Source organism: Dasypus novemcinctus, chromosome 24 (genome assembly GCF_030445035.2).
Source record: "Dasypus novemcinctus isolate mDasNov1 chromosome 24, mDasNov1.1.hap2, whole genome shotgun sequence".
Lineage (NCBI taxonomy): Eukaryota > Metazoa > Chordata > Mammalia > Cingulata > Dasypodidae > Dasypus > Dasypus novemcinctus.
Window position 1 is genome coordinate 8100107 of NC_080696.1, and position 23933 is coordinate 8124039.

A 23933-nucleotide genomic window follows, 5' to 3' on the forward strand; every position below is an offset into this window, starting at 1 on the left:
TGTTACATTCAAAAAATATGAGGTCCCCATATGCCCCCCACCCCCCTCTCCCCACTCCTCCCCCCATAACAACAACCTCCATCATCATGAGACATTCATTGCACTTGGTGAATACATCTCTGAGCACGGCTGTACCTCATGGTCAATGGTCCACATCATAGCTCACACTCTCTCACCTTATTTTTTTCCTCAGGCTGTGCAGCCACATGTACTTGGCATGCAGCAGCACTGCGGGATTGTTCCCCACCACGTCCACTGGGTGGCGCCAAGCGCCTATGGATCGTTAGCACACCCTTGCCCTGTAGCTGCTAGGGTGCAATAAACACTACAAACCTCATTTAATCAAAAATTAAGCTCCCCAAATCTTTAAAACTTTTCATAATCATTGCTGGGCTGGAGAAGCCATTATCATCATCAAAAATGCAATCTTCAGGGCTGGCTTTGGCAATTGGAGTTCAATGATTAGTTTAATGACTCCAGTTTTAATCCATCAGTTTTTTTTTAAAGTCTGCTGTCACCATTCACAAAACATTAGTGAAAGTAGGAGCTGCTGATAACCATAGCATCTGCCTCCAAAGCCTCATGGTTCAGAATGTAATTAAATTTATTGCTTGTCTTTCTATGAGCGTTTAATGGCAGGTTTCTGAGTACATCTTGCCTTTTCTTTACAGAACGCAATATTCATTATAACATGTCATCTTTTAATGAATCGGTTGGTCTAGGCTACTTGAAGACCCACGCAATTGAATTTGTGAAGTATCCTTAAGTTGTAGCGAAATGAGTGGTTTGTGCATTTTTGGTTTGGCAGGAGTCTCTACAAGAGATCAATGGCTGCTGTCGGATCGTGGCTGTTGGGCTAATAAAATAATAAGAGCACAGCTGCTGTGAAAGTGTGTCCAAATGCGAGTTGTTTTTATAATCCACCCAGAGAACTGCTGTTTTCCCCTTAAGTATCATTCATAAATGTGGGATTTTCTCTAAGTCGTCTACATGTTTGCTGGACCTTTGTTGTTTTCGCTGTTTGTCTCTGCCATAGCATTCTCTTTTCCATTTTCCTTAATATATTGCACAGTTATAACAAACGGCAAATGAGTCGCATTTACCCCAAGGGAGGACGGGTCGATTCCAGTAATTACATGCCACAGATTTTCTGGAACGCTGGCTGCCAGATGGTTTCACTCAACTACCAGACCCCAGGTAGGAACTCATGGCCAGCGGCCAGAAGGCTTTGCAGGATGGTGCTAGCAGTTTCCAGCCGGTGGCTGTGGGCGTTTTTTTAAAGGAAGCAGACATACAGCAAAACATGGTGCTGTTGGGTTTATGTAACAGAATTAAAAACCAAAAATAGAGCAAGAAAACAATGACAGAAGATACTGTATTTTGATTTAAAGTAAAATTCCTTTTGTTAAGTGTCAAAACTGCTTAGCTAAACACTGTTCCCTAGACTGTCATAATATTTCTATTTTTAATTCCTTTCAAATCAAATCTGTTATCTTGGTTTCCAGAGGTAGAATTAAATTAGATGAATTTGGGGAAAAAAAAATTAGTATCTTTGGGTAGTAACTATGACTCATTTATCCTTTGGAAAGTATCCTGACCAGTTTTAAGTTTCACGGAATATTAGCACACCATGACCTATATTAGCACACCGAATATTTAGACTGTGCTAAAACAGTGTGCAAGGAAGTATATGTTCTTAGAGGTACTAACTAGTCTACAGCTTGGTCCTCTAAAGTGTACTGAAAGGCCAGCTTCCCATATATAAGTAATTTTTTTTCTCCCTGGGAGAACTATATTTTTATAAATGGATGAACAAATTTAAAAAGAAAAGTTCGAGGTTTGTTTACGTGCCGAGGGTCAGGGTTATAAGATTAGAGGAAGCAAAATCCTAGGCTCCAGTCACTCACCCAAGAGTGACTATTCCCATGCTGTGGTTGGTTCCACGGCATGGGCCTTGGAACTGGCAGTATTTCTGCTTCTGTCCTTTAGTTTGCACCATAAGGGTACCCCCCATGCCCCAGTTCGGAGGTGTTTTCCTTTCCTCTCCCACCTCGCTCCCTCTTCCCTGTGCTGGCTGGAAGGCCCTTTGCTGTGAGGGGGGCTGCTGCATTTCCCACTCCCCGCAGAGCCTCTGCAGCCCCGGAAGCGCCTGTGTGCGAGTCACCGCCCTGCACAGCCTGCCTTACCTCCCCGCTGTACTTGGCTGCAACCAGGCACCAGTAGAATCCCAGGGTGTTTCTGGTAGGCACAAAATAAGATTAAAAGCCTCGGCTGAGCTTACTTAAAAAGGAGTCAAGGTCTTGTCAGTGCATCTGTAAGATGGAGTGAATTATCCTAAAGCGTTTTTTTCGCCAGGTCAGCTCATGTTTTATTCGGTAATGTTAGATTTAATCACAATGTTTTGAAGAAGGAGAACAAAGACATCAGTTGACCCATTTCTTTTGCCAGCGAGGAAAAGGTGATTTTATTTTCCTGCAAGAGGAAAATCATAAGCTGCGCTTTTACCAGCATAGCGCCCACTAGAATTCTCTCTGAGTCTCTCCCTGGGAATAAGCCACCAATTTTTACTTGATCTTTTGCGTCTTTGTAATTGAGTTTTATATGCACATCTACCAGTATCCAGTTACTCTCCAACTGTATGAGGTTGGACACTTGTGCTCCCAAATCCAATTGGTTGTATGACTCATATATGGAATGCAATTTTTAAATCAAGTGTGGGAAATCAGAAATTCTAGCATGATCTTTATGGGGACCCATTTTCAGATGTTAAATTAAACACAAAGTCATTTCCACATGGGAGAAAGAGTTTGTGCCTCACACAGACCCGGTGGCACTTTATGGTGTTAATGAAGCCAGGTCAAGGCAACCCTTGCGCCGCGCATCAGCGTCTGGTTCCCATTGCTTAGAGTTACCCCCTCCAGGGTCGTCTTTGTCCAGGGAGGTGAAGTGCTAAATTATTTTTGTCTCTTGACAGATTTAGCGATGCAATTGAATCAGGGAAAATTTGAGTATAATGGATCCTGCGGGTGAGTAATGGGATTTAAACTGTCTTCACTCGTTTCAGAACACCCTACTACAGCTATAATGAAACTGTGTCATTTTTAATTAGGGGCTGCTGAATTTAAGATGGGTTTGAGGGGTGAGATAAAAACAAATGGAATCCTAGATAAATTGTTTTCAAATATCCATTCCTATCTACCCCAGTTTGAGTTAGCCAATTTATTTTTAACAAAAGATAAGCGTTTCATCACACATGCTCTAGAGTTTAATTCTCTACCTTTGAATTCAGCAGTGGAGGCTTTTTTATAAGCTGTAGCAGATAATCCCTTCTCATTGTGCATTATAACTGGACACACATCAAATATGCGTATTTTACCTAGGACGGATAAGGAAATGAAATTAATTTATTAAGGTAATATGAAGTTACGGGTGTCAAGTCGAACTGAATTCTGCCTGTAAAAAAGCTTTCTTCTCTCTTGAGACTTTCTTTTGCATGTCTGGGAAATAGCAGTTAGCAAGGAACAGTGTGAAGAAAGTTGTTCTAGTTTACTTAACCAGCACTCTAGACTCTGGAAACCAAGAAGTAAAATAGGAAGTGCTAATACCACTGACACGGTGGAAGGTTAAATGAAAATTTGGAGTTAGATTCTGTAGGTGTGAAAAAGCCACGTGGGCAGTGGGCATTTTCCCCCCATGCATCTGTCCCCAAGCAACCCCACCAGCCAATGACCCCGGACCGCTGCCCTTGGAAGGCTTCTGGATCAGCCCGGCAAGGGGCCGCCTGTCGCGCACTGCCGTTGCTAGAGCTCTTCACAGTGGCCGATGTCACCCTTTCATCCCTAAAAGCAGCCGGTCAAGATAAACGTTTAGGCCCTCTGGTTAGGAACGGCCCTTCCAAAAGAGAGCCTGCCTCACCTGGGGGTTCACGCACAGCTCGCAGCCGCACCCGAATCGCCCCCCCCCCCCCAGCTGGGCCCCACGCGACGCTTTCCTCTGCTGAATGCTTCGAAGGAAATAAAAATGACATAAGGAGAAAGAAAAGGGCCAAATTACGTTTCAGCATTGTTGAAAAGCAAAGTGTTCCCCAGCGCTGGGTGCTAAGGAGAGCCGAGGGAGTGCCGAGAGCGTGGTTCCCGGGGCAGCTGTGGCAGGTGGCCCTGGCCTCGGGCACGTGGCTCGAGCCACCAGCTCCCCCACGAACTAGCTGTGCGCCCCGGGCAGGCAGGTGCGTTGCGCTTTGAACCCTGATACGACGACAGCGGCAGCCGCCACGCAGGTGACAGCTCGGTTAGGACGAGCGAGTGATTGTGGAAGTCCTTCAAGACCTGCAAATTCCTTTGCAAAAGGGAGGTTCGAGCGACGCTTTCCTACCCGTCCGGCCACGCACACGCCTTGCGGGATTGAGCTCTTGTGTCATGGGGCCTCCAGGAAGCCCAGGAGGGAGCCGTGGCTCTCCTGGTTCACCCGGGACCAGGCAGCCCCGGCCTGGAACCTTCCCCGTGCCCCGGGAATGCCGACAGCTTCCCATCCCCGCCTCGGCGTCTCGTCTTGGCTCCGCGCGGGGAGGCGACTCGTTTCTGGATACGAGACGCTGATGCGAGTTTGGTGCGTGGAGGTTGTTTCTTTTGGGGAACAAATCACCCTGTTTCTCTTCTCTGCCGTGTTGAGTGTGCTTAGTGCCTTGCTTTACACAGGGTTACTTCTTTTTAAATAGTTCATTAGCCAGAACAGAGCACTTGCGTGTGAATTACACGCTCACGTGCCTGAGCAAGGGGGCCAAAAGCCTGAGGCCCCAGGCGGGCTGCAGCCGGACTGCACGGGGTGTCCTGACCGAGGGCAGCGGTGCCCTCTTCCCCACGGCCAGCCTGGAGGCCCAGGCTGCCCCGTCACCCGGGCGACGTGCCTCTCGGGGACAGAGGCGCCCTGGCGGGTGGGCGTTCACGGCTTCCCCTGTGCAGGCGTGGGCTGCGGGCCTCTCTCAGGCTGCCCGAGCGCCCCGGAGGGCTCCTCCACGCCGTTCCTGAAGAGGGCCGTGCCTTCTGGGCCTGCAGGGCAAGCGACAGCCTTCCCCACGGGTGCGCAGGAGGCACAGGCCCCGACTGCGCCGCGCCCCATCAGTCACCCACCCAGGAGCCCTCTGCGGGGGCGCTCAGGGGGCACGTGGGGCCCGATAGGCGTGGGTTCATCAGGCCTGACAGTAGCTCATCCCAAGCTCGTTCGAAAGATGGAATAGCAGGAGGGAGTTCTCTACTGCCTGACCACACGGTCGAGTAAGTTACTCCCTCAAATCTTCTCAAGTTTGGAAAGGAACATCGGATGGTTGAGATCTAAATAGTGTGACATTTCTATGATTCAAGGATGCCTACTTTTTTTTAACAAATCAGTTTTATTGATACATATTAAGCATAAATCCATCCGAAGGGTGCAGTCAGTGTTATTTGGTATAATCACATAGTTGTGCATTCATCCCTTCAGTCATTTTCAGGGCATTTTCATTATTCCGATAATAATGAACAACGAAAAACAAAACCTCATCACCTCTCAATCTCTGTGTGCTTCCCGTGCCATACACAGCTGCTATTGTATTTCCTTCTCTCTGGTTTATTTATATTTATAGTTTGTAAAAATAGCTTGTATATGCAATATCACCCATATTCGTATTTTCTGTGAGGTTTCACTACGCTATACAGTTCTAAGTTACATTTTTTAACTTCTCTCCTAGTAATATACATGACCTTCAACTCTCCCTTTCAACCACTGTCACACCCAAACAAATACAGTTACAAGCACCATGACGCTCTTTCACTATTTCTGTTCATTTCCAAAGATTTAAAAACAACTTTTTTACCAATTCGGCACAGATTAACCCTCAGCATTCCATTCTCTCCCCTCCTTCTATTTTCTGGTGACCTATATTCTAATTATTAACTCCGAGAATTTACACAATATGTTTTATTTACAACAGGCAGTCATGTAGTATATAACCTTTTGCATCCAACTTGTTTCACTCAGCATAATGTCCTCCAGGTTCATCTGTGTTGTCGTAGCCTTCACAACTTCCTTCCTTCTTACCACTGCATAATATTACACCACGTGTATACACCACAGTTTGTTTATCCGTTCAGCAATTGATGGACACCTGGGTTGTTTCCAGCAGTTGGCAGTTGTGAATAATGCCACTCTGAACATCGGTGTTTTGCCAGATCACGTGGCAGGTCTATAGTCAACTTCATTAGAAACTGCAAACAGTCCTCCACAGTGGCCGTACCATTCCACATTCCCACCAACAATGAATAAGCGTTCCTAGCTCTCCACGTCCTCTCCAACATTCACAGTTTTCTGACTTTTTAGTAGTGGCCATTCTCATAGGTGTGAAATGTCTCGTTGTGGTTTTGATGTGCACTTCTCTAATTGCTAGTCATGTTGAACATTTTTTCATGTGCTTTTTCCTTTTTTTGCCATTCGTATTTCCTCTTTGGACAATTGTCTTTTCAAGTCTTCTGTCCATTTTCTAATCAGGTAGTTTGTCCTTTTATTGTTGAATTGTATGATCTCTTTACATATCATGGATATTAAACCCTTATCAGATTTGTGATTTCCAAATATTTTCTCCCATTGATGCCTTTTCACCCTTTTGACAAAGTCTTTTGAGGACAAAGATGCATACATATTTTATGACATTCCTAAATTGGAATGTGTCTAGTAATCCATGGCTTCTTATAATTAGAATCAACAGCCTTTTGCTTTCGTGCTAGTGAATTAACAGAGTGTGAGTGACGGTGTAATGAAATTGGGGGGATGTCCTTAAGACCCCATGCTCTGATCTTGAGGCGCCTGTCCACCCACCTGGCTCATGGCCCTTCTCTCCCTCCCTCCCTTGCTTTCCCTTTCTAGGCCCTGGAAAGTCCAGAGAGAATCCTTGAATCCCTCCGTTGCCTTTGGCGTTGACCTGTGCCCACATCTGCCACCCAGAGCTGGATACCTAGCATGAGTTCTGGTGGCTCTGCCAGACTCAGGGCTGGGCGTCCCATGGAATTGCTTGTTTATTTCCATTCTAAGTCTTCAGCTTTGGCTGTATCACATTTTCCAAGAACACTAACACTAGTGTGTGTGTCTCACACACACAAATCTAAAGCGTGGTCAATATAGAAAAAAAATTATTCTATGTGCTTAGAAAGTACTTTTATGTTAATATTTTGTATTACATTCTCTTAGAAATAGGAATGTGTTCAAAATCATCTTTAACAATTAAGCAATACTTTAAACCCTCTAAGGCCTTGATAAGAAAAATCAGTGCTATGCCTCAGAGATTCTTTTTTAATGATGAAATCAAAGTCAAATGTGGGGTTACTTTTTAACAATTTTTTTGATTCAGACCTAGAAAATAGCAATGAATGGGAACTGTCAAAACCCAAAAAAGTGACATTAAACTTTCTGAAAGGAAAAATATCATGCTTCATGATCCCTTTTTGGTGTGTTTTAAAAGCTAGTAATAAATTTGACTTTCTCCAAATTTGAAACTAGGAGGGATTACGATCCAAAGGAAAATAAGATATTTGACTCCCAGATTTGGATTTTTATTAATCATTTAAAAACATCCTTATTGTTTTGGAAAAGGTACTACTATTTTACTATATATACTACTCATGTGTTAGGTGGGATTTTTTCTACTTACGGTTAGACATTTTAAATTTAATGACTCCTTTATACTACTTGTAAATAGGAAGAACATTTTTATTAGTGAGATGAAATTTTTGACAGTTTTCAGGGAAGTTATGGAATCTGGTCAATGTATCTTTCCATGATGGCTGCATCATGGAAAGTGGGTGTAGGAGCATGACGTTGGCACCCTTGCCAGAAATCAGTTGACTGTAGACACAGGGACTCTCAGATCTCTTCCATTGATCGTTCTTTCTCTCCTGTGCCAATATCGTCCTGTCTTGATCACTGCTACTTTATAGCAAGTTTTGAAACTGGGAAGTGTGAGTCCTCCAACTTTGTTCTTTTTCAGGGTTGTTTTGGCCACTCTGGGTCCCTTGCAGTTCCATGTCTTTTAGGATGAGCTTGTCATGTTCTAGGGGGGAAAAACACACATACACACAACCAGAGATTATGTTAGGGATAGAACCTGTAGGTCAATTTGGGGAGTACTGCCATCTTAATAATATTTAAGTCTTCCAATCCATGAACATGAGATGTCTTCCCATTTATTTAGATCATCTTTCATTTGTTTCACCACCATTTTCTCATTAAATTTTGCATTTCATTTTTCAAATGTTTCAAATATTTTTGTTTGTTTTGCATTTCTTTTGTTCATTTATTCCTGAATATTTTATTATTTGAGGCTATTGTAAATGCAGTTGCTTGTGTAACTTCATTTTTGCACTATTCATTGCTATCCTATCTGTAAAAATACAAATGATACTTTGTATATTGGATATTATATCTTGCAATCTTGCTGAATTCATTAGCTCTAACAGTTTTTAGTGGATTCCTTAGGATTTTCTATATATGCAATAGATTATCTACAAATAGAGATACTCTCCCTTCTGCCTTTCCTATATGAATGCCCTTTATTTCATTTTCTTGCTTAATTGCTCTGGCTAGAAATGGAGAAATAACTACATGCTTATTTTCAAATATCACTAACTGAAATTTCACTTTTAGTTTCATTGTGAACATGTAAACTACAACTACAGTAATTTTAGCAGTTACCTCTGACTCTGTCATCAATGTAAATGGCAGATATTTTCGTATCTCATTACTATTGTTATAAATATCTCAGAATATTTTTGTGCACATCAGATTTACCGTTAGATCTCATAACTCAATTCATTAATATAAAGCACAATTAGTGAAGTAGACTAGCACATAGTTTAAATATTTTGATGACTTTAGCTAATATAATTGGTTTTCCATTGTTCTTTGTGTTTTACATTTTTGCTTGTGAGAGAAAGGATCCCGAGGGGTCCATTTCAGAAAGACCAAGATGTCCCTGCGTCTGGAGTCTAGAGAACGCCCCCCTTCCCTGCTGCTCTTGGGGGTCCCCCGTGCACGTTCTTGTCAGTCCCCAGGGCCCTCTGCCTGAGAGCCTCACTCCTAAGTTAGAGGGGTCAGGGAGTATTCAGTGCCTCAGGTAGGTGGGAGGTTTAGTTTTTGTAAAAGCAGCTGCAAGATGAGCCCCTTCCATGCTTCTGTCCCTCCAGGTACCTTCTCAAGCCAGACTTCATGCGGCGGCCCGATCGGACATTTGATCCCTTCTCCGAGACTCCTGTGGATGGGGTTATCGCGGCCACGTGCTCAGTGCAGGTGAGTACCTGTGGGAGGGTGGCACGTTCCGATCTTTATTCAGTTCAGTATGGAAACATTGTAACGTGCCAGTGGGACTGTCAGGTCGATTCTGCTCTTCGGAGCTGTATAGACGGGGCCAAGGAGGGAGCTGGGGAATCCTTAGGACGTCACAACTGAGTATTTCATGTCCAGTCGCAAAATCCCCACATCACGCAAAACCGAAAATCTCCCCTTTTTTTTTCTTACGAGATACATCGTTTTTCAACAGTAAAAATAATGGATATTTTGAGTGAAAGATACCAGGCCAAAAAAGCATGTACCGTACATATATAATTCTTTGTATTCTAAATCCCAGAAAAGGCAAATTAAGGTAGTGTCAGAAAGTAGATCAGTGGTTGCCTCTGAACAGGGATCGATTACAAAAGGGCACAAAGAAACTTTTGGGAGAGATGAAAATGTGCTCATCTGTCAAAACTCATAGTTTACCATATGTTAAACCTCAACAAAGATGTTTTGCAGCTATTAGCTATTAGATAATGTGAAAAAACTAATGACTGTAGTCCCTTGAAAATGATATGAAAAATAGCCTCTCTACAGCTTTAAAATAAATAGAATTTAACACTCATCTTTAAAAATATTTAACATTGTCACAGCTGATCAGTGTCCATATGAATAAAGAGTAGCAAGCTTTTCCTAGCATTGTTCTCTGTGCCTATTTTCAAGGCTTTTAAAATAATTCAGTCATACATTTGGCAGGACCGAATTGCAGCCCCGTGGAGATTGTAATGCATATTTTTGCATCTATCACCTCACTTCAGAGATGCGGACTCTGTATGATTCATGTATAGTTTTCTCCTTTTGGTACCAGACAGTCCTGGAAGGTAAAATCTCTGCCTACAACAGCTTTTTGCACGTGGTTGCTGCTGCATAACGTTTTTGTTTAATAAGGCGCAAATGCATTAGTTCTTTAGATAATTAGAATTTTCCAAAAATGAGGATTTACTTCCTGGTTAGTCTTCTCCGCTGATCTGATGCCTGCACTGATATCCATCCTTTTGTGTGCCTGCAGGTCATATCAGGGCAGTTCTTATCAGATAAGAAAATCGGTACGTACGTGGAAGTGGACATGTACGGGCTGCCCACCGACACTATACGGAAAGAGTTCCGGACTCGCATGGTGATGAACAACGGCCTCAACCCCGTTTACAACGAGGAGTCATTCGTGTTTCGCAAGGTGGGACGTTCAGTGTGTCAGGCTCAGTCTGCTCACGCGGGAGCCGCGTTTTACTGCATAGATACTACTCAGTTAGGGACTGAGTTATTCAGCCCACAGTGTCTTTGGTCTTTGTTTCCTTCTTCTCAGGCATAACTGCTGGGGCTGTCATGGTTGTTTGCCCGTCTGGCCTCTCCTCTTTTTCGCTCTCACTCCTCCACGGAGGAGTCCACCTACGAGGCAGTGTCCGAATCCCAGGTTTGCTGTCTGCTTAGATGCCTCCCGCCTGTGGCACTGGGGAGCTCTTCCCTGGCCGTAGCTGGAATCAGGCACTGCTCCTTTAGATGCGACAGCTGAGCTGCCTCCCCCAGAACTAAGGTCAATAAACCCCAGTGCATGGGTTAGCGGGCACGGCGCTGGCCCTGCAGACACTGGGTCCCAAGAACAAACCGTTGTCTTTGCTGATGTCCAGTTTATAAACTCTTAATCCTTTTTCCGTGTTGCTTTTTCATCCATTGAAGTTGCATCAGGAAAAATCCAGATGCCTACACAGCTGTGATTATTCTCTTTTCCTTCCCTGGTTTTTCTAATGGGTTTTAGCTGGCCCTTTGGTGGTACAGGTTATTCAGCATAGTAAATGATTCTTACATTTTAAAAATTGCAGGAACTTAACTGCAGACATTCTTTGTTTTTGATGACTAAGTTAAGGCCTGAAATACAGAATGAATTTTTTATGCTCTTCATGGCCCTGGAAACAAGAAGTCAGTTCTGGATCCTTCACTGTTCTCCAGAAGTTAAATTGCCTTTCATTTGTATCAAGTACTTTCACTTTGTTTTCTTTCTTGTTCTTTGCACAATCTCATGAGGAAAGAGTGACAAGGCCCTATGCTATGTGAGGAAACCTAGAATGAATGAATGTGACTGAATTTTAGGTTGATTTCTCCTTTTCATATTCATGAGATTGGAATTAAATTAGAACCTCTAGACATAATTAGATAATCAGTCCAATGTCTAGCTTTCTACACAGTTCTTAGATCAGTCAAAATTGCCTGGTGGTTCTTCATCAGTGAAAAGACATTCTTGATTAAAGTGCATTAAAAAACATTGACTTTTCTTTTGTTGTGTTGCCATTTTCATATCTGAATAGGAATTTTGCCGTCTGAACTCAAATTCCATGTCTATTCATTCAGTTTGGAGCTGGCATGTGTAGATGTCTTACTCAAAGTGTGTTCGTATTTCCAACTGCTCCCACTCAACTTTATTTATTTAAGATTTATTTTATTTATTTATTTCTCTCCCCTTCCCTCCTGCCCCAGTTGTCTGTTCTCTGTGTCTATTTGCTGCATCACCTTCTTTGTCCGCTTCTGTTGTCAGCGGCACAGGAATCTGTGTTTCTTTTTGTTGCATTATCTTGTTGTGTCAGCTCTCCGTGTGGGCAGCGCCATTCTTGGGCAGGCTGCACTTCCTTTCGTGCTGGGCGGCTCTCCTTACAGGGCACACTCCTTGTGCGTGGGGCTCCCCTACGCGGGGGACACCCCTACGTGGCAGGGCACTCCTTGCGCGCATCAGCACTGCACATGGGCCAGCTCCACACAGGTCAAGGAGGCCCGGGGTTTCAACCGCAGACCTCCCATGTGGTAGACGGATGCCCTAACCTCTGGGCCAAGTCCACTTCCCTCAACTTTATTTGATATCCTAAAATATGAAAGCAGAGAAATGTAAGAACCTAGGAGAATTCCAAGTCTCTCTGTATATTGACTTTTATGCATGAAGCGTTTCTCCAAAGATACCGTCTCCGTTTCTAATGAGGCACAGCTCGAAATCCGAGGCACCGCAGGTAGTGGAGGGAGCGCAGGTTCAGAAGCCAGAGACCGGTGCCCAGGCCCACAGCTGTCGCTGACAGTCTGAGATTAGGAAAGTCACTTTATTTCTTGGGGCCTCCATGTTCTCACCCAGTCCATGGGTAGGAATGGGTTGGAAATTAATCTTTCACATCCATTCTATAAAAAATTGTCGATGCGATGATTTCCAGGAAGCCCGACGCAGTCGCCTCCGGTGCTTGGACGCTGGAGCTTATCGAGGGCACCTTGGAAGTGCAAACCGACCGTGGACTTTTTTTTTTTTTTGCTTTTAATTTTGAAGTCAGTTGTGTCCCTTGTCCACAGGTGATCCTCCCCGACCTGGCCGTCCTGAGAATCGCCGTGTACGACGACAACAACAGGCTCATCGGCCAGAGGATCCTTCCCCTGGACGGGCTGCAGGCGGGCTACCGGCACATCTCCCTTCGAAATGAAGGAAATAAACCCTTATCACTGCCAACCATTTTCTGTAATATTGTGCTCAAAACATACGTGCCTGACGGATTTGGAGGTAAGTCAGGCCTTGGGGTGCAGAATATGATAGAGAAGGTCCTGAACTGCCAGAGTGTAAACCCTTCTTCCACCCTTAAAGTTGATGTCTGCCCATACATACTACTGACCCTTGTAGGCTCGAAGAGATCAAGGCTGCTAGTGACCTGTTTTAAGATACTGTATTTTTGTGTTCATCAGTTTTTGCAAATGTATTTTATGAAGGAACCATTTACAACAGGATATATGGGACCATAGATACCTATGGTTTTAATTGAACTCCGCTATTAAGCTTCCTGGATTTCCTTTCAAATCCGTGAGAGTTCAATTTCATAAAAAATTCCAGCCGTAATCCAAAGACACCATGCTTGGCTTTCTGAGATAATCAATGGGAGGGCACAAACCTGAACCAAATCATAGGATTTTGCTTAAACCCAAACTTATCCACCTTTTATAATCCCCAGCTATGCCAAGAAAACTAAAAGCAAACCAAGAGCCTTTGTATTCTCAAGCCTGTTGTTGATCCTTCAAGAAAGAGCACAGCATAGTAACTGTGTCCGCTCAACCAAGGCTCAAACCTCAGCTCTGGCCGGCTGGCTGGGTGGCCTTGGAGAAGAGCGAGGTGGCCTCTCCAGCTCTTTTCACCTCCTTCGTGTTCTCGTGAAGTGTTCATCAGGGCTCAGCCACGTGTGTGTCTGTAGACATGTGTATAATTTATTATATTGGACCATGTCATTGTTTTGTTTGGGAGGTTGTGGGATATTTTGTGGTTTGTTTAGCTTCTCTGGAGGGCAAGTTTTCTGCAACTAGTCCTGGACTCGAATGACCTGACCGCAGGTGCAAAATGTCAGTAAACCTGAATAAGGATTTCTTAGGCTCAAAAGCCATGGCAAGGACCCCTCCCTCCTGGCCTCGCTTTTGCTTCTCACGAAATAGGACACATAGTAAATGGCACAGGGTACAGAAACAGAAATAAGAGAAATAAGGCTGGGAGGGCTTCTGTGGGCTGGGCAGGCAGGTATGAGTTTAGGAGCACGCGGCCCCCGGGCAGACAGGAAAGCCACCTGCATGTCCCTGAACTTCAGCTGGGAGGCCTCTGCAGGTGAATTCAGTCCTGGCCCACACGCATGGTTTATGTATAACCCATGATACATTTGAGAAAGTTCTCTTTTCAAACAACATGGAAGATGTAAAAGTTTTGCCTCTGTCTGAGTTCAGTTTCAAATGAAACTCTTTATAGTTCATGCCAGGGAAACGAGCCATTTAAACAGAAAAGGGAAAGAAATAGTTTGTTGAGCTCCTGCTCTGTGCCAAGCGCTTTATATAAATAGAGTCCAAAAATGTGAAGATCTATGCCAAGGAAATATCTCTATTCACAGTGTCACTTGTTACTGTTGGCAGTTAGGTATTGATCCAAGTTAATCTTCAGCCGTCTTTAAAGATAGTCTTGTGATTTTTCTTTGCGTGTTAGTTGCCGCTTACTTTGTAACCGAGCTTTTGAAACTTCTGTGCTACTGTAACATTGATGGGATTCAGTGTCCCAGCCTTAGATGTGACGTTCACGACTGTCTATTCCGTACTCTCTGGTCATCCCCTTTATGTGTAAAAAAACCAAGGGTAGACCCAAGGGTATTAATCAAGATAACCAACAGAGAGTAAAAGAACCGTCTCTTTCCAAATCCCTGATCTTGGCTCAGCGCAATCACAGTGCAGCGGTTTCAGTGCCGCAGTGCTGAAAATGAGAGCCGCTCACTCGGGCTCCCGCGTGCGCGGTGGGAAATCCAGGGCCCCCGTGCTGGAGCATCGCTGTCTGCTGGGGCATTATGGGAACAAGCTCAAAGCGAAACCGCGCCGTCTCACTCCAGCATTTTCTGGGGGAAAAATAAAAAGTCCTACTGAACATCAGATTTTTATTCAACTAAATAAAATCATATAGATGCATTCATTCATTCCACAAATTTTCATAAAAGGAAGGGTAGCCCAAGTATGTGCCAGAGAGGGATTCTGACAGCGTAAGGAATAAAATAAGGGTCACGCAGAGTCCACTTCCCAGGGAGAACCTTACTGTTCCCATTCGAGTCCTTTCACTTCCAGTCTCCTTGCTGCTTTCCCTTATTTTTAATAAAATTATATTTTACTATGCAAATGGATCCCTAATCTTTTTTCACTTAACGGGTGGAGAATATGTGCCCGTCATGACATATTTTTATAATATTTTTATAGGCTGCCTAGGATTCCGTTTTATGGGAGCTGTCATTGACTTACTGGCGGACGTTTAAGTGATTTCCGTTTTTCTTTATTATAAGCAATATTGCATCAAGGAACCCTGAATGTAAACCCTTGGGAGCGTGCACGGTTGTTTCCTGAAGGTGGAGTCTTTGAGTTGGAATTGTGGCATCAACGATGATACCCGCATGTGAGGCTTTAGACACAGATCGCCAAGCAGCCCGTCAGCAGAGTGCCAGATACAACTCATCTGTTTACTAGTTTAACCAGTACAAACAGTATATCATGGATGTCTTCCTTTAAAAGCGTTTTTCTCAAAGGAAGAAATGTATTCAACGTTATATTTTAGTCCCTACTGCTAGAATGACCTGCGGTAGGAGATGTAAAGTTGAGCCAGTGAGCACTTACCCTCCAGCATTTCCCAGCCTTGTAGACAGGAGCAGGTGTCCACATCTCCATGGAGGGTGTAACCCCTTACGTGGGGAGTGCCCAGAGGGCGGTCCAGCCGCAGGGCATTTGGAGCTCTGATCTGAGGAGGGGGTGGAGGGGGCTTTCGTCGGGGAGAGAACCCAGCAGTGAAGAGGCAGATGGGCCAGAGTTTACATGATAGGAAACTATTTAAAAATGTAAATATATATTTTAAAAAGAATAGTTACATTTTAAAATCATTTCCTATCATGTAAATATATAGGCCCATCTGCCTATATATTTAAAAAAGAAGGGAGGCTGCTGTGGCTCAATCACTTGGGCTCCTGTCTACCATATGAGAGGCTCTGGGTTCACATCCCGGGGCCTCCTTGTGAAGGCAGGCTCGCCTGCATGCTGCAGAGTGCCGCCCGGCCCGCAGATGCAGTGGAGAGCCAACTCAGCAAGGTGACGCGACACAAAGGGAGACTAGTAAAAACACAGAAGAACGCGCAGCGAATGGACACAAAGACCAGACAACAAGCAAGCTGCAGGGGGGGGCGGGGATAAATAAAAATAAATACAGACACAGAAGAACACACAGCAAATGGACACAGAGAGCAGACAGCAAGCAAGCTGCAAGACAGGGCTTTTATAAATATTATTTTAATAAATAAAATTTTTAAATTAAAAAAAAAAGAAGCGGAAGGGCCTTCTCTCTGGACATGGACGCAGCCGAGGTCCAGGCCTCCACTGGGAAGTGCTCGCCTCAGTCCTGCCTTCCGAGGAGCCCAAAAAGGGTGTTTGGTGCCAAAACGAAAAGACCTGGTGCTTGTCCGAGAAGCCATCCTCAGGATCTACAGTCACTCGGCAAGTGGAGTGTTTTGTTCAGAGCGAATGACTTTGACACCTTAAAGAAAATATTCACATTTCAGGGCATGAAGTAATTTGGTAAATTGTATCTTCTCGACTTCGTTGGGAGTGGGTACGGTGTGTTTAAAATCACCCCACAAGTTTAGATCCATTTACAGAGGTAAAACCTCTTAAGTCTAACCAAGCTAATTCAGTCCTAACGTTTATATTTCACCACAGACTTAGCCAGGGAATTACCTGTTTCTTTAATCAAATTGTTAAACGCAAACCAACAGAAAACCCATGCACTAATGTTCGTGTTATTATTTGTGTAACAAAGATTAGAAACAACCCAGGTCACATCACTTGGGGGTTGAATATGTACAGCCATGTTACAGAATACTACGCTTCCATCAAAATTAATGAGTTGGATCTCAATGTTTAGTCATAGAAAGATGCCAGTGATATGTTGCTGAGGAGAAAAAGTAAATTGCAAAACAACCCCATTATTACAAAAAAATAAAACCCACTACCATCTGCTTACATATGCCTGTGTGTCTCTTGCACAGGAAAAAGCCTGGAGGATACACATCCAACGTTAGTAGCTGTTACCTCTTGGAGAGTGGGAGAGAGGGTTGAGTGGAGCTGGCTCAGGGCTCTGGGAACTTCTGGGGACATCATAGAGAATTCTAGTGTGGCCTGCCACAGAGGGGCTGCACTTAATACTTCTGTACTGTTTAAAGTTAAATAAGCATATAAGGCTTCTGTAAATAAAGAATAATTTTTATTTTGCCTTATATTTCTATAATGGCAAGGTAATATGGAAATGGCAGAGGAAATTTAGAAAATATATTTTTTAAATACAGAAAAGAAAATTAAAGCAACCCATCCTGTAAGCCTGCTACCTAGATAATTCTTGATAACAGTTTATAATAAAAGTAATAAATATATCAGTGTCTTAAAACAGCAGTAGCTGCACAGGGTTATAAAATGCAAATTACATGTGTGTGCATTTGTAAGCATAAATATATACATATAAATATAATAAAGTTTGTGTGTATATATGCGTATATTTTATATACATAAACATGTTTTTGTTTTCTTTATGTAATATGTTGTGGAAGCATTTCATCAGTACATACAATATACAAGCCTTCCTTATTCTTTTTGAAGGTTGTGTAATATTTGAATACTATCCTTAAATGGGTTTCCCACTATCTCTATCTCTTTACCCAACCTTTTAGGTTAGATCAGTGTGTACTCCTACATATTTTGTATGAGACTGCCTCACCGTGGTCCGTTATGGATTCTAAAAACTTGTTAATTTTTGCCAGTAATGGTACTAAAAGTGATATCTTGTTATTTGTTTGCATATTTCTAATTACACATGGGATTGACAATATTCTCATGTGTTTCTTTATCACTTATATACATTTTTCTGAAAAATTCCTTCTAGTACCATTTTTTAAATTGGGTTATTCTTTTTCTTAAGTATTTAAATCAATTTTAATTTGCTCATAAGATCTGTTTTCTTTCTAATGATTTCTAAAATGGTCTCAGATACATTTCAACATCTAGATGCGGTTCAAGAACTGTATGTTTTTTCTGGGCCTGGTAGACGTACGTAAATACACTGCCTGGGTCCCAACAGCTCGTTGCCTGTCTGACCTGGGGAGAGTTATGCTCAGCCTTTTTCCACCGTAGTATCCTCACCAGGTACAGCCCTGAAATAGAGCAGGCCCTACTTCATAAGAGGATTAAACAAGTTCTTAAAACAGTCACCCCCCTTCCCATGGCAATCTCTCCATTAACATTAGCCCTAGTTACTCATTTTTTAACAAGCTAAAGAAAAATCCATTGGTTGTAGTTTCTTCTCCCTAACCTTCCCTTTAGTTTTTGGAAAGTGCTACAGTAAATTATTTTATCATAAGCTATTGATCATCCTAAGAAAAATCTCTTAATTCCCTGCCTACTAAGAAGTTTCAGAACTTTCATGCATTAGTAACATTATTGGGATTTTCATTAAACACCAACTCTACACTGTATGTAATTTTAAAAATCTATTGGGGATCTCAGCAATGTCAGATAAGTGGCATCATTTTATAGAAACAAGAAAATGTTCCAAAGGCTTTCCCAAGTCAAGTCGATTCCTTGAGTTGGGTTGGGACGTCAGCAGGAGCTTGTGGACACCCATTTATCGAGGTCAGCACAGGATGAGGTCACCATGTGATGGTTACAGTATGATGAATCTCCAAGGATACCGATGCGACAATTGACCTCTTTTGCAGTTGCCTGTGATTGTTTCTACGCCTTGCCTACGGTGCTCTCCTGAGGCCATCCCGTTTCCCTCACTACAGGAGATTGTCTCGTTTATTCTGCCATGACCCTCTTCTGCTTGCGTCACTTCCCCATTTTCTTTCCTTGCCCCTCAAGCAACAGAAGCAAGGGGTTTTAGAGCACCTGAATCTCCTCATTCCTGCAGTGTCAAAACTCCCAAGACACACGAGGAAATAGACGAGAGCCAGCCTGGGAGCTTCGGAGCGCTCCATGCAGAGCTCTTTCTAAGCAGCCTAGAGGTAAAATATCTCAGGACTGAAGAACAAAGATGAAACCTTTCAACTGCCCGAAACTAGACCTCAACACAAAAAGTGTGGGAGAGGGGTGACTAGGAGTGCATTGAGAAGCCTCGGTTTAATTTTTTTCAATATTTTGTCACTGAACAAAAAAGTTCTTTCTCTAGCTCATACACAAAATAGAAGTCCTGGCTTGGATGCTGGGGTACGTTCTGCCTTTGTCAAGTCCAGTGAGCATTGTAGAACTGGGGCTCTCTTTCCCACACTATCTGTCGGAGCAGATGCCACTGACAATGGCATTTACCATCACAGCTTTATCGCTAGTAGCCACTGCCCCTGGCGGCAGGAGACGTTCCAGAGCTAGCAACCGTTACACGCGTGTCAGTGTTTCTGTGCTCCCACCCACTGCTGCCTTGGATGGGTGTTACGGTTTGTGTTTCTTTTACTGACGCTGAATGATGGGGAGGTGAACAAATAGAGTTGAGGCTATGCTTGCCAGATATTTGAGTCATCAGCTTTACATCTGAACGTCGCCCAGAGCCGTGTGCTTATTTTCTGCTTCTGTGACTGGAAATTTTGTCTCCTCTTCTGCAACCAGACTATTCTGTGTAAGCAAAGGTAAAGCCACCCTTTGTTGCCTTGGACATGCCCCTTTCAGATCTCCCTTAGGGCTAAGCTCCACCACGATCTGCCTGGCTCGCTTGGCCCAGCAGCTTCGCGGGGTGGTTTCCACCCCTGTGCAAAGGTAATTGCTTCTTACGTCAGATGTTCCAGGGGACAGGCATCCTTCATGAGGCAGAAGTAACCCCGACACCATTTAAATTGGTCTCACATTGTCCTTTCTTTCCTGGAGGCTAAATGCCATATTCACTCTATTAAATACTTGTTAAAAGTGATTTGCCTAGTGGCAATGATATCCCTTTTTATAGCCATGTCTGAACTATGGACAACATTAATTACAACTCTAAGAACTCCCGAGGAAAGGGGGCAGGACGGCTGATGGCAAAATCCACTGAGAATTACTGGACTGAGCAACTTTAAATAGGCTTTCTATTGACTAGTTGCTTGAGATGTTCAGAGGCTGCCCTAGGGGGATGAGTGTGAGCATTTCCCAACCTTGTTTGACTGCAGGATGCTTTTCCCTCACTGCCTTCTGTGTCTTCTAGTATTCTGGGAAATACTAGAGTTTGCTTAATCACTGGGTAGAAACTACAAGGTCCAACCCCAATTCATAGCTGTGAGATTTGCTGACCTTCCTTAGCCTTGCTTTGCAACCAGTAAGCGGGAGGGGGTGTATTTTTCTGCTGCCTCTACCTCCTGATAAGTTAGAAAGAGGTTTGCGAGGAACGTGAAGGGACCTGGGCCAGGAGTGGGGGTGGCCAAGGGAGGGTGGGACATCGCGGGGTGGCAGCCGACGCTCAGCAATGGCCTTGAAAAGTAGTGGTTCAGCAGGCAAGACATGGTTCTCCTGAAACGTCAGTATCTGAAAGTCTGTACCAAGGAATCACTCCCTTCCGTTCTTAGAGACGCCTAAATCGATGCTTTCAGCTCCATATGGAGGTGAGGAAGGACAGGCGGGAAGGAGGAGGGGAGCAGAGAAACATACGTGGGAGGTCTTCTCTAGGACACACCGGCCTCTCGGAAATGGCACTAAACTACCAGAACCATTGGTGTTTTGTTTGTTTTTAAAAATACAAATAAGCACAACTTCCATTAAGTCTAAAAGAAAGAAGCAAATGAGAGAAAACAAACTGGCTTCCTTCGAAGGAAGGTTCTGGATCCCCTGCTGGGTTTTCTGAGGACCTGGGGGATTGTCCCGCCCCCTCATGGGTGTCTGGGGTCAAGGGTCTATGTGCACAGCTCAGTCCTGGCACCAGGACCACCCGTGGTTGGTCCCCAGATGGGCACCGCCACGTGCTGATGGGTGCTAGCCTGTAATGTTCAAAGGTAATTCTTGCCACAGTAGTTCGCCCTGCAGAGCACTGGGCTTAGAGGGGGACTCTCCTCCCCAGTGTTCCCGCAGTAAGAGGAAAGAAGCCCAGCACAGTGTCAGTGGCACCAGCCTTACTCGAATATACAAAACTGCGGCCACAAATATGCCAAATGTATCTAACCCCTTCCAGAAATCTTTTCTTCTGGGTGGAGGCAAGGAAAAATAAAATTTTCGGATAGAGTTGTACAAGTAAATAGGTGTGAGATATTGGAGGTACAACTTCTCATTCTCTGGTTGTTATTTTAAATGCGATTATTAAATAGTTTCCTTTTTTGATGTGCAGCCCTCTTTTTAAAAATAACTCAGGGGTGTGTGCATTTGGACAGAAGAAAAGCCGAGTTCCAACAGAAAAATTGTCTGATGACTTGGAGGGAGGCCAGGACAGTCCGTGGATCCCTAGTCCTCAGCTCTCCAACCTTCGTTGAAATTTTGTGGCACCGCCCAGGTGGGCAGGTGATCTATACATCCAGCTGCAAAATGATTTCCTGTCCCCACACAGCAAAACTAGACATCCTAGAACGATCTGTTACTTGAAATTTGAAACGCATCCATTTCAAATAACCTGCTAACTTAAGCCTGTGCAAAGCATTTAGATCTTTAGTACTCTCTTTGTCCCATGTGATGTAATTTAAACAAGCCTTATTTATAAGTGAGGTACTTTCGTCCATTTAAAAATACTTACGTTGTAGAAAAAAATTTTAAAGACATGTGTAATGTCACTGCAAAGATTTCTCATTTAATCCCAAATAATAAGAGAGGATTTTAGGACCTGGCAGCATAACCCCCAGTTAGTTAGTTCTAACCAACTAATAGAACTAACAATTGTATTAGTTAATAGTTTGCTAATATTGGAAATCGGAGATAGATTTAAGTAATGATATTTCTCCAGCTAATGGGTAAATCTGTAGCATCTTATTTAATTGTATGATTTTGGCTGTATCTACATAATCCTACAGCAGATGGTTGACAAAAACATCCAGTCAGCTTGTCTGCATAATACAAGACAATATGTAGAACCAACTAGTTCATCTAGACTCAGCTGTAGGGTCTGAGCCCGAGGCACTGCTGCGGTAAAGAGGATGAATCAGCAGCACTCGATTCTAGGCGCTTCCTCCAAAGTCCAGCTGGAAAAGAGCCTTGGGCAGTCTCCAGAGCCGGGGAGTTCTTCTCAACAGTGAGAAGGCCGGCCTTGTAAATGTAAGCCCCTTACTTTGTAGGAAAGAGGTGTCCCTAACATTTAAGTAGCAGACTATGTTTTTCTCACTTACCGACGGTAATCATATTTATGTTTGCCTTTATCGTCCTCTTAATTCTGCTCTACTTTTTAGTATTCATTTCTATAATTGTTTTAAAGCTTATTAGGAGCAAATTTTGTTAGGAATGCCCAAAAGGCATATTAGTTGCTTATATTATATAACTGAACTGTTACTTTTCTGGAAAAAAAAAGTTGAAGTAGTTTTTTTTGCACTATGATATTCTTGCAATGTCATCTGCTATTAAAGAAAAATCTTCATATCTACTAGTGTAGAATAGTTTGGTACGTAAACTTAATGGAGTTTCACTAAAAATTCATTCATGAAAAATTATTTTCACAACTATACAGATCTAATATAATCTAATAACAAGTGGAAAATAATTATGTAATTTTAAGTATACCATGGAAAATATGTATTGAAAAAGCAGACAAACATATGCAAAAATGAAAATAGCTTGGTTATAAGGATTATCGATAATTTCATTTTTATTGCCTTCATTTGATGAAAATTTTTTTTTAAGATTTTTTTTTTTATTTCTCTTCCCTTCTCCCCATTGTCTGCTCTCTGTGTCCTTTCACTGTGTGTTCTGTGTCTGCTTGCACCCTCGGTGGCACCTGGAAACTGCGTCTCTTTTGTTGCATCATCTTGCTGCTGCAGCTCTCCGTGTGTGCGGCACCATTCCTGGGCAGGCTGCACTTTTTTCACGCAGGGCGACTCTCTTGCAGGACACACTCCTTGCATATGGGGCACTCCCACTCAGGGACGCCCCTGCGTGGCACAGCACTCCTTGCGCACAGCAGCTCTGCACATGGACTAGCTCACCACATGGGTCAGGAGGCCCTGGGTTTGAACCCTGGACCTCCCATATGGTAGGTGGATGCTCTACCAGTTGAGCCACATTTGCTTCCCAGATTAATATTTCAATAGTTTGTTATTCCTATTGGAAGGGCCACCATTTGTCCCTCTAAAATGCCACGTACTCTTCAAGTCCTGCAACTTATTGTATATCATTAAAGAAGAGAAAATATTTGTTTCCTAACAAGCCAGCCCTGAGGGTTATTCACGAACATGTGCTGGTGGGAAACCCAGAGCAGGGATCTAAGCTGGGGGGTCCCGGGAAGCTTGAGCGGGGCGGGCCCTCCTCGGGGCGAGCAGCAGAGCTCAGCAGGCAGTGTAAGCCTCGCTTTGCCCCGTACCAGTATGGCCTGCCGGGAGGAGGAGGCATTTGGGAGGTGGACGCCGCTGGGCCCCAAATCCAGCTTGGACAAATTTTGTGATCATGTTCCTTAGCCTTTTTGAGCCAGCGTTTTCTTGCCAATTAGAAGAAAGTTAGCAGTGTCCACTTCATGGCATTCTAAAGAGTTGCTGAGAAAGCCCGTGGCGTGTGATGAAGGCCCTTGATGCGTTCCCAGGAGACGCTTGCTGTCCCATGCAGAGCTGGGAATTCTCTGTGCACGCGGAAATCACTTCCACTTTCAAGGCCTTCAGCTGATCTGATAAAACGTCACTCATTGCTGGCCGCAGTCTCTCTGGCTGATCGTCCATGTAATCAACCATCTATGCAATAAACTCACTGATGACTGAGGACTGTAAATGACCTTGTATTACAGTTAGCCCAGTGCTTGCTCGACCAGACACCTGGGTACCCTTACCTGGCCGAGGTGATGCATTAGCCTAATTGTCACAGGTGCCAGAGCCCCACCATGCGCACCTCTGACTGCTCATGAGGAGAGAAGAGCAGTTCCACGATGCAGAGGTCAACCTGCCTCTGCATCT

The 23933-nt window shown here is 43.7% G+C and overlaps 1 protein-coding gene across 28 annotated transcripts in view; it reads left to right on the forward strand.

The window, feature by feature from the left end:
• PLCB4 (phospholipase C beta 4) overlaps positions 1-23933 on the forward strand; it is a 383120-nt gene that overhangs the window by 325885 nt on the left and 33302 nt on the right. For all 28 annotated transcript variants that reach the window (XM_058287543.2, XM_071211556.1, XM_058287545.2 and 25 more), the window contains 6 exons: positions 672-756; positions 1073-1197; positions 2975-3026; positions 9207-9309; positions 10361-10525; positions 12670-12874. In XM_058287543.2, the coding sequence (XP_058143526.1) occupies positions 672-756; positions 1073-1197; positions 2975-3026; positions 9207-9309; positions 10361-10525; positions 12670-12874 (735 nt within the window). The remainder of the gene's footprint in view (positions 1-671; positions 757-1072; positions 1198-2974; positions 3027-9206; positions 9310-10360; positions 10526-12669; positions 12875-23933) is intronic.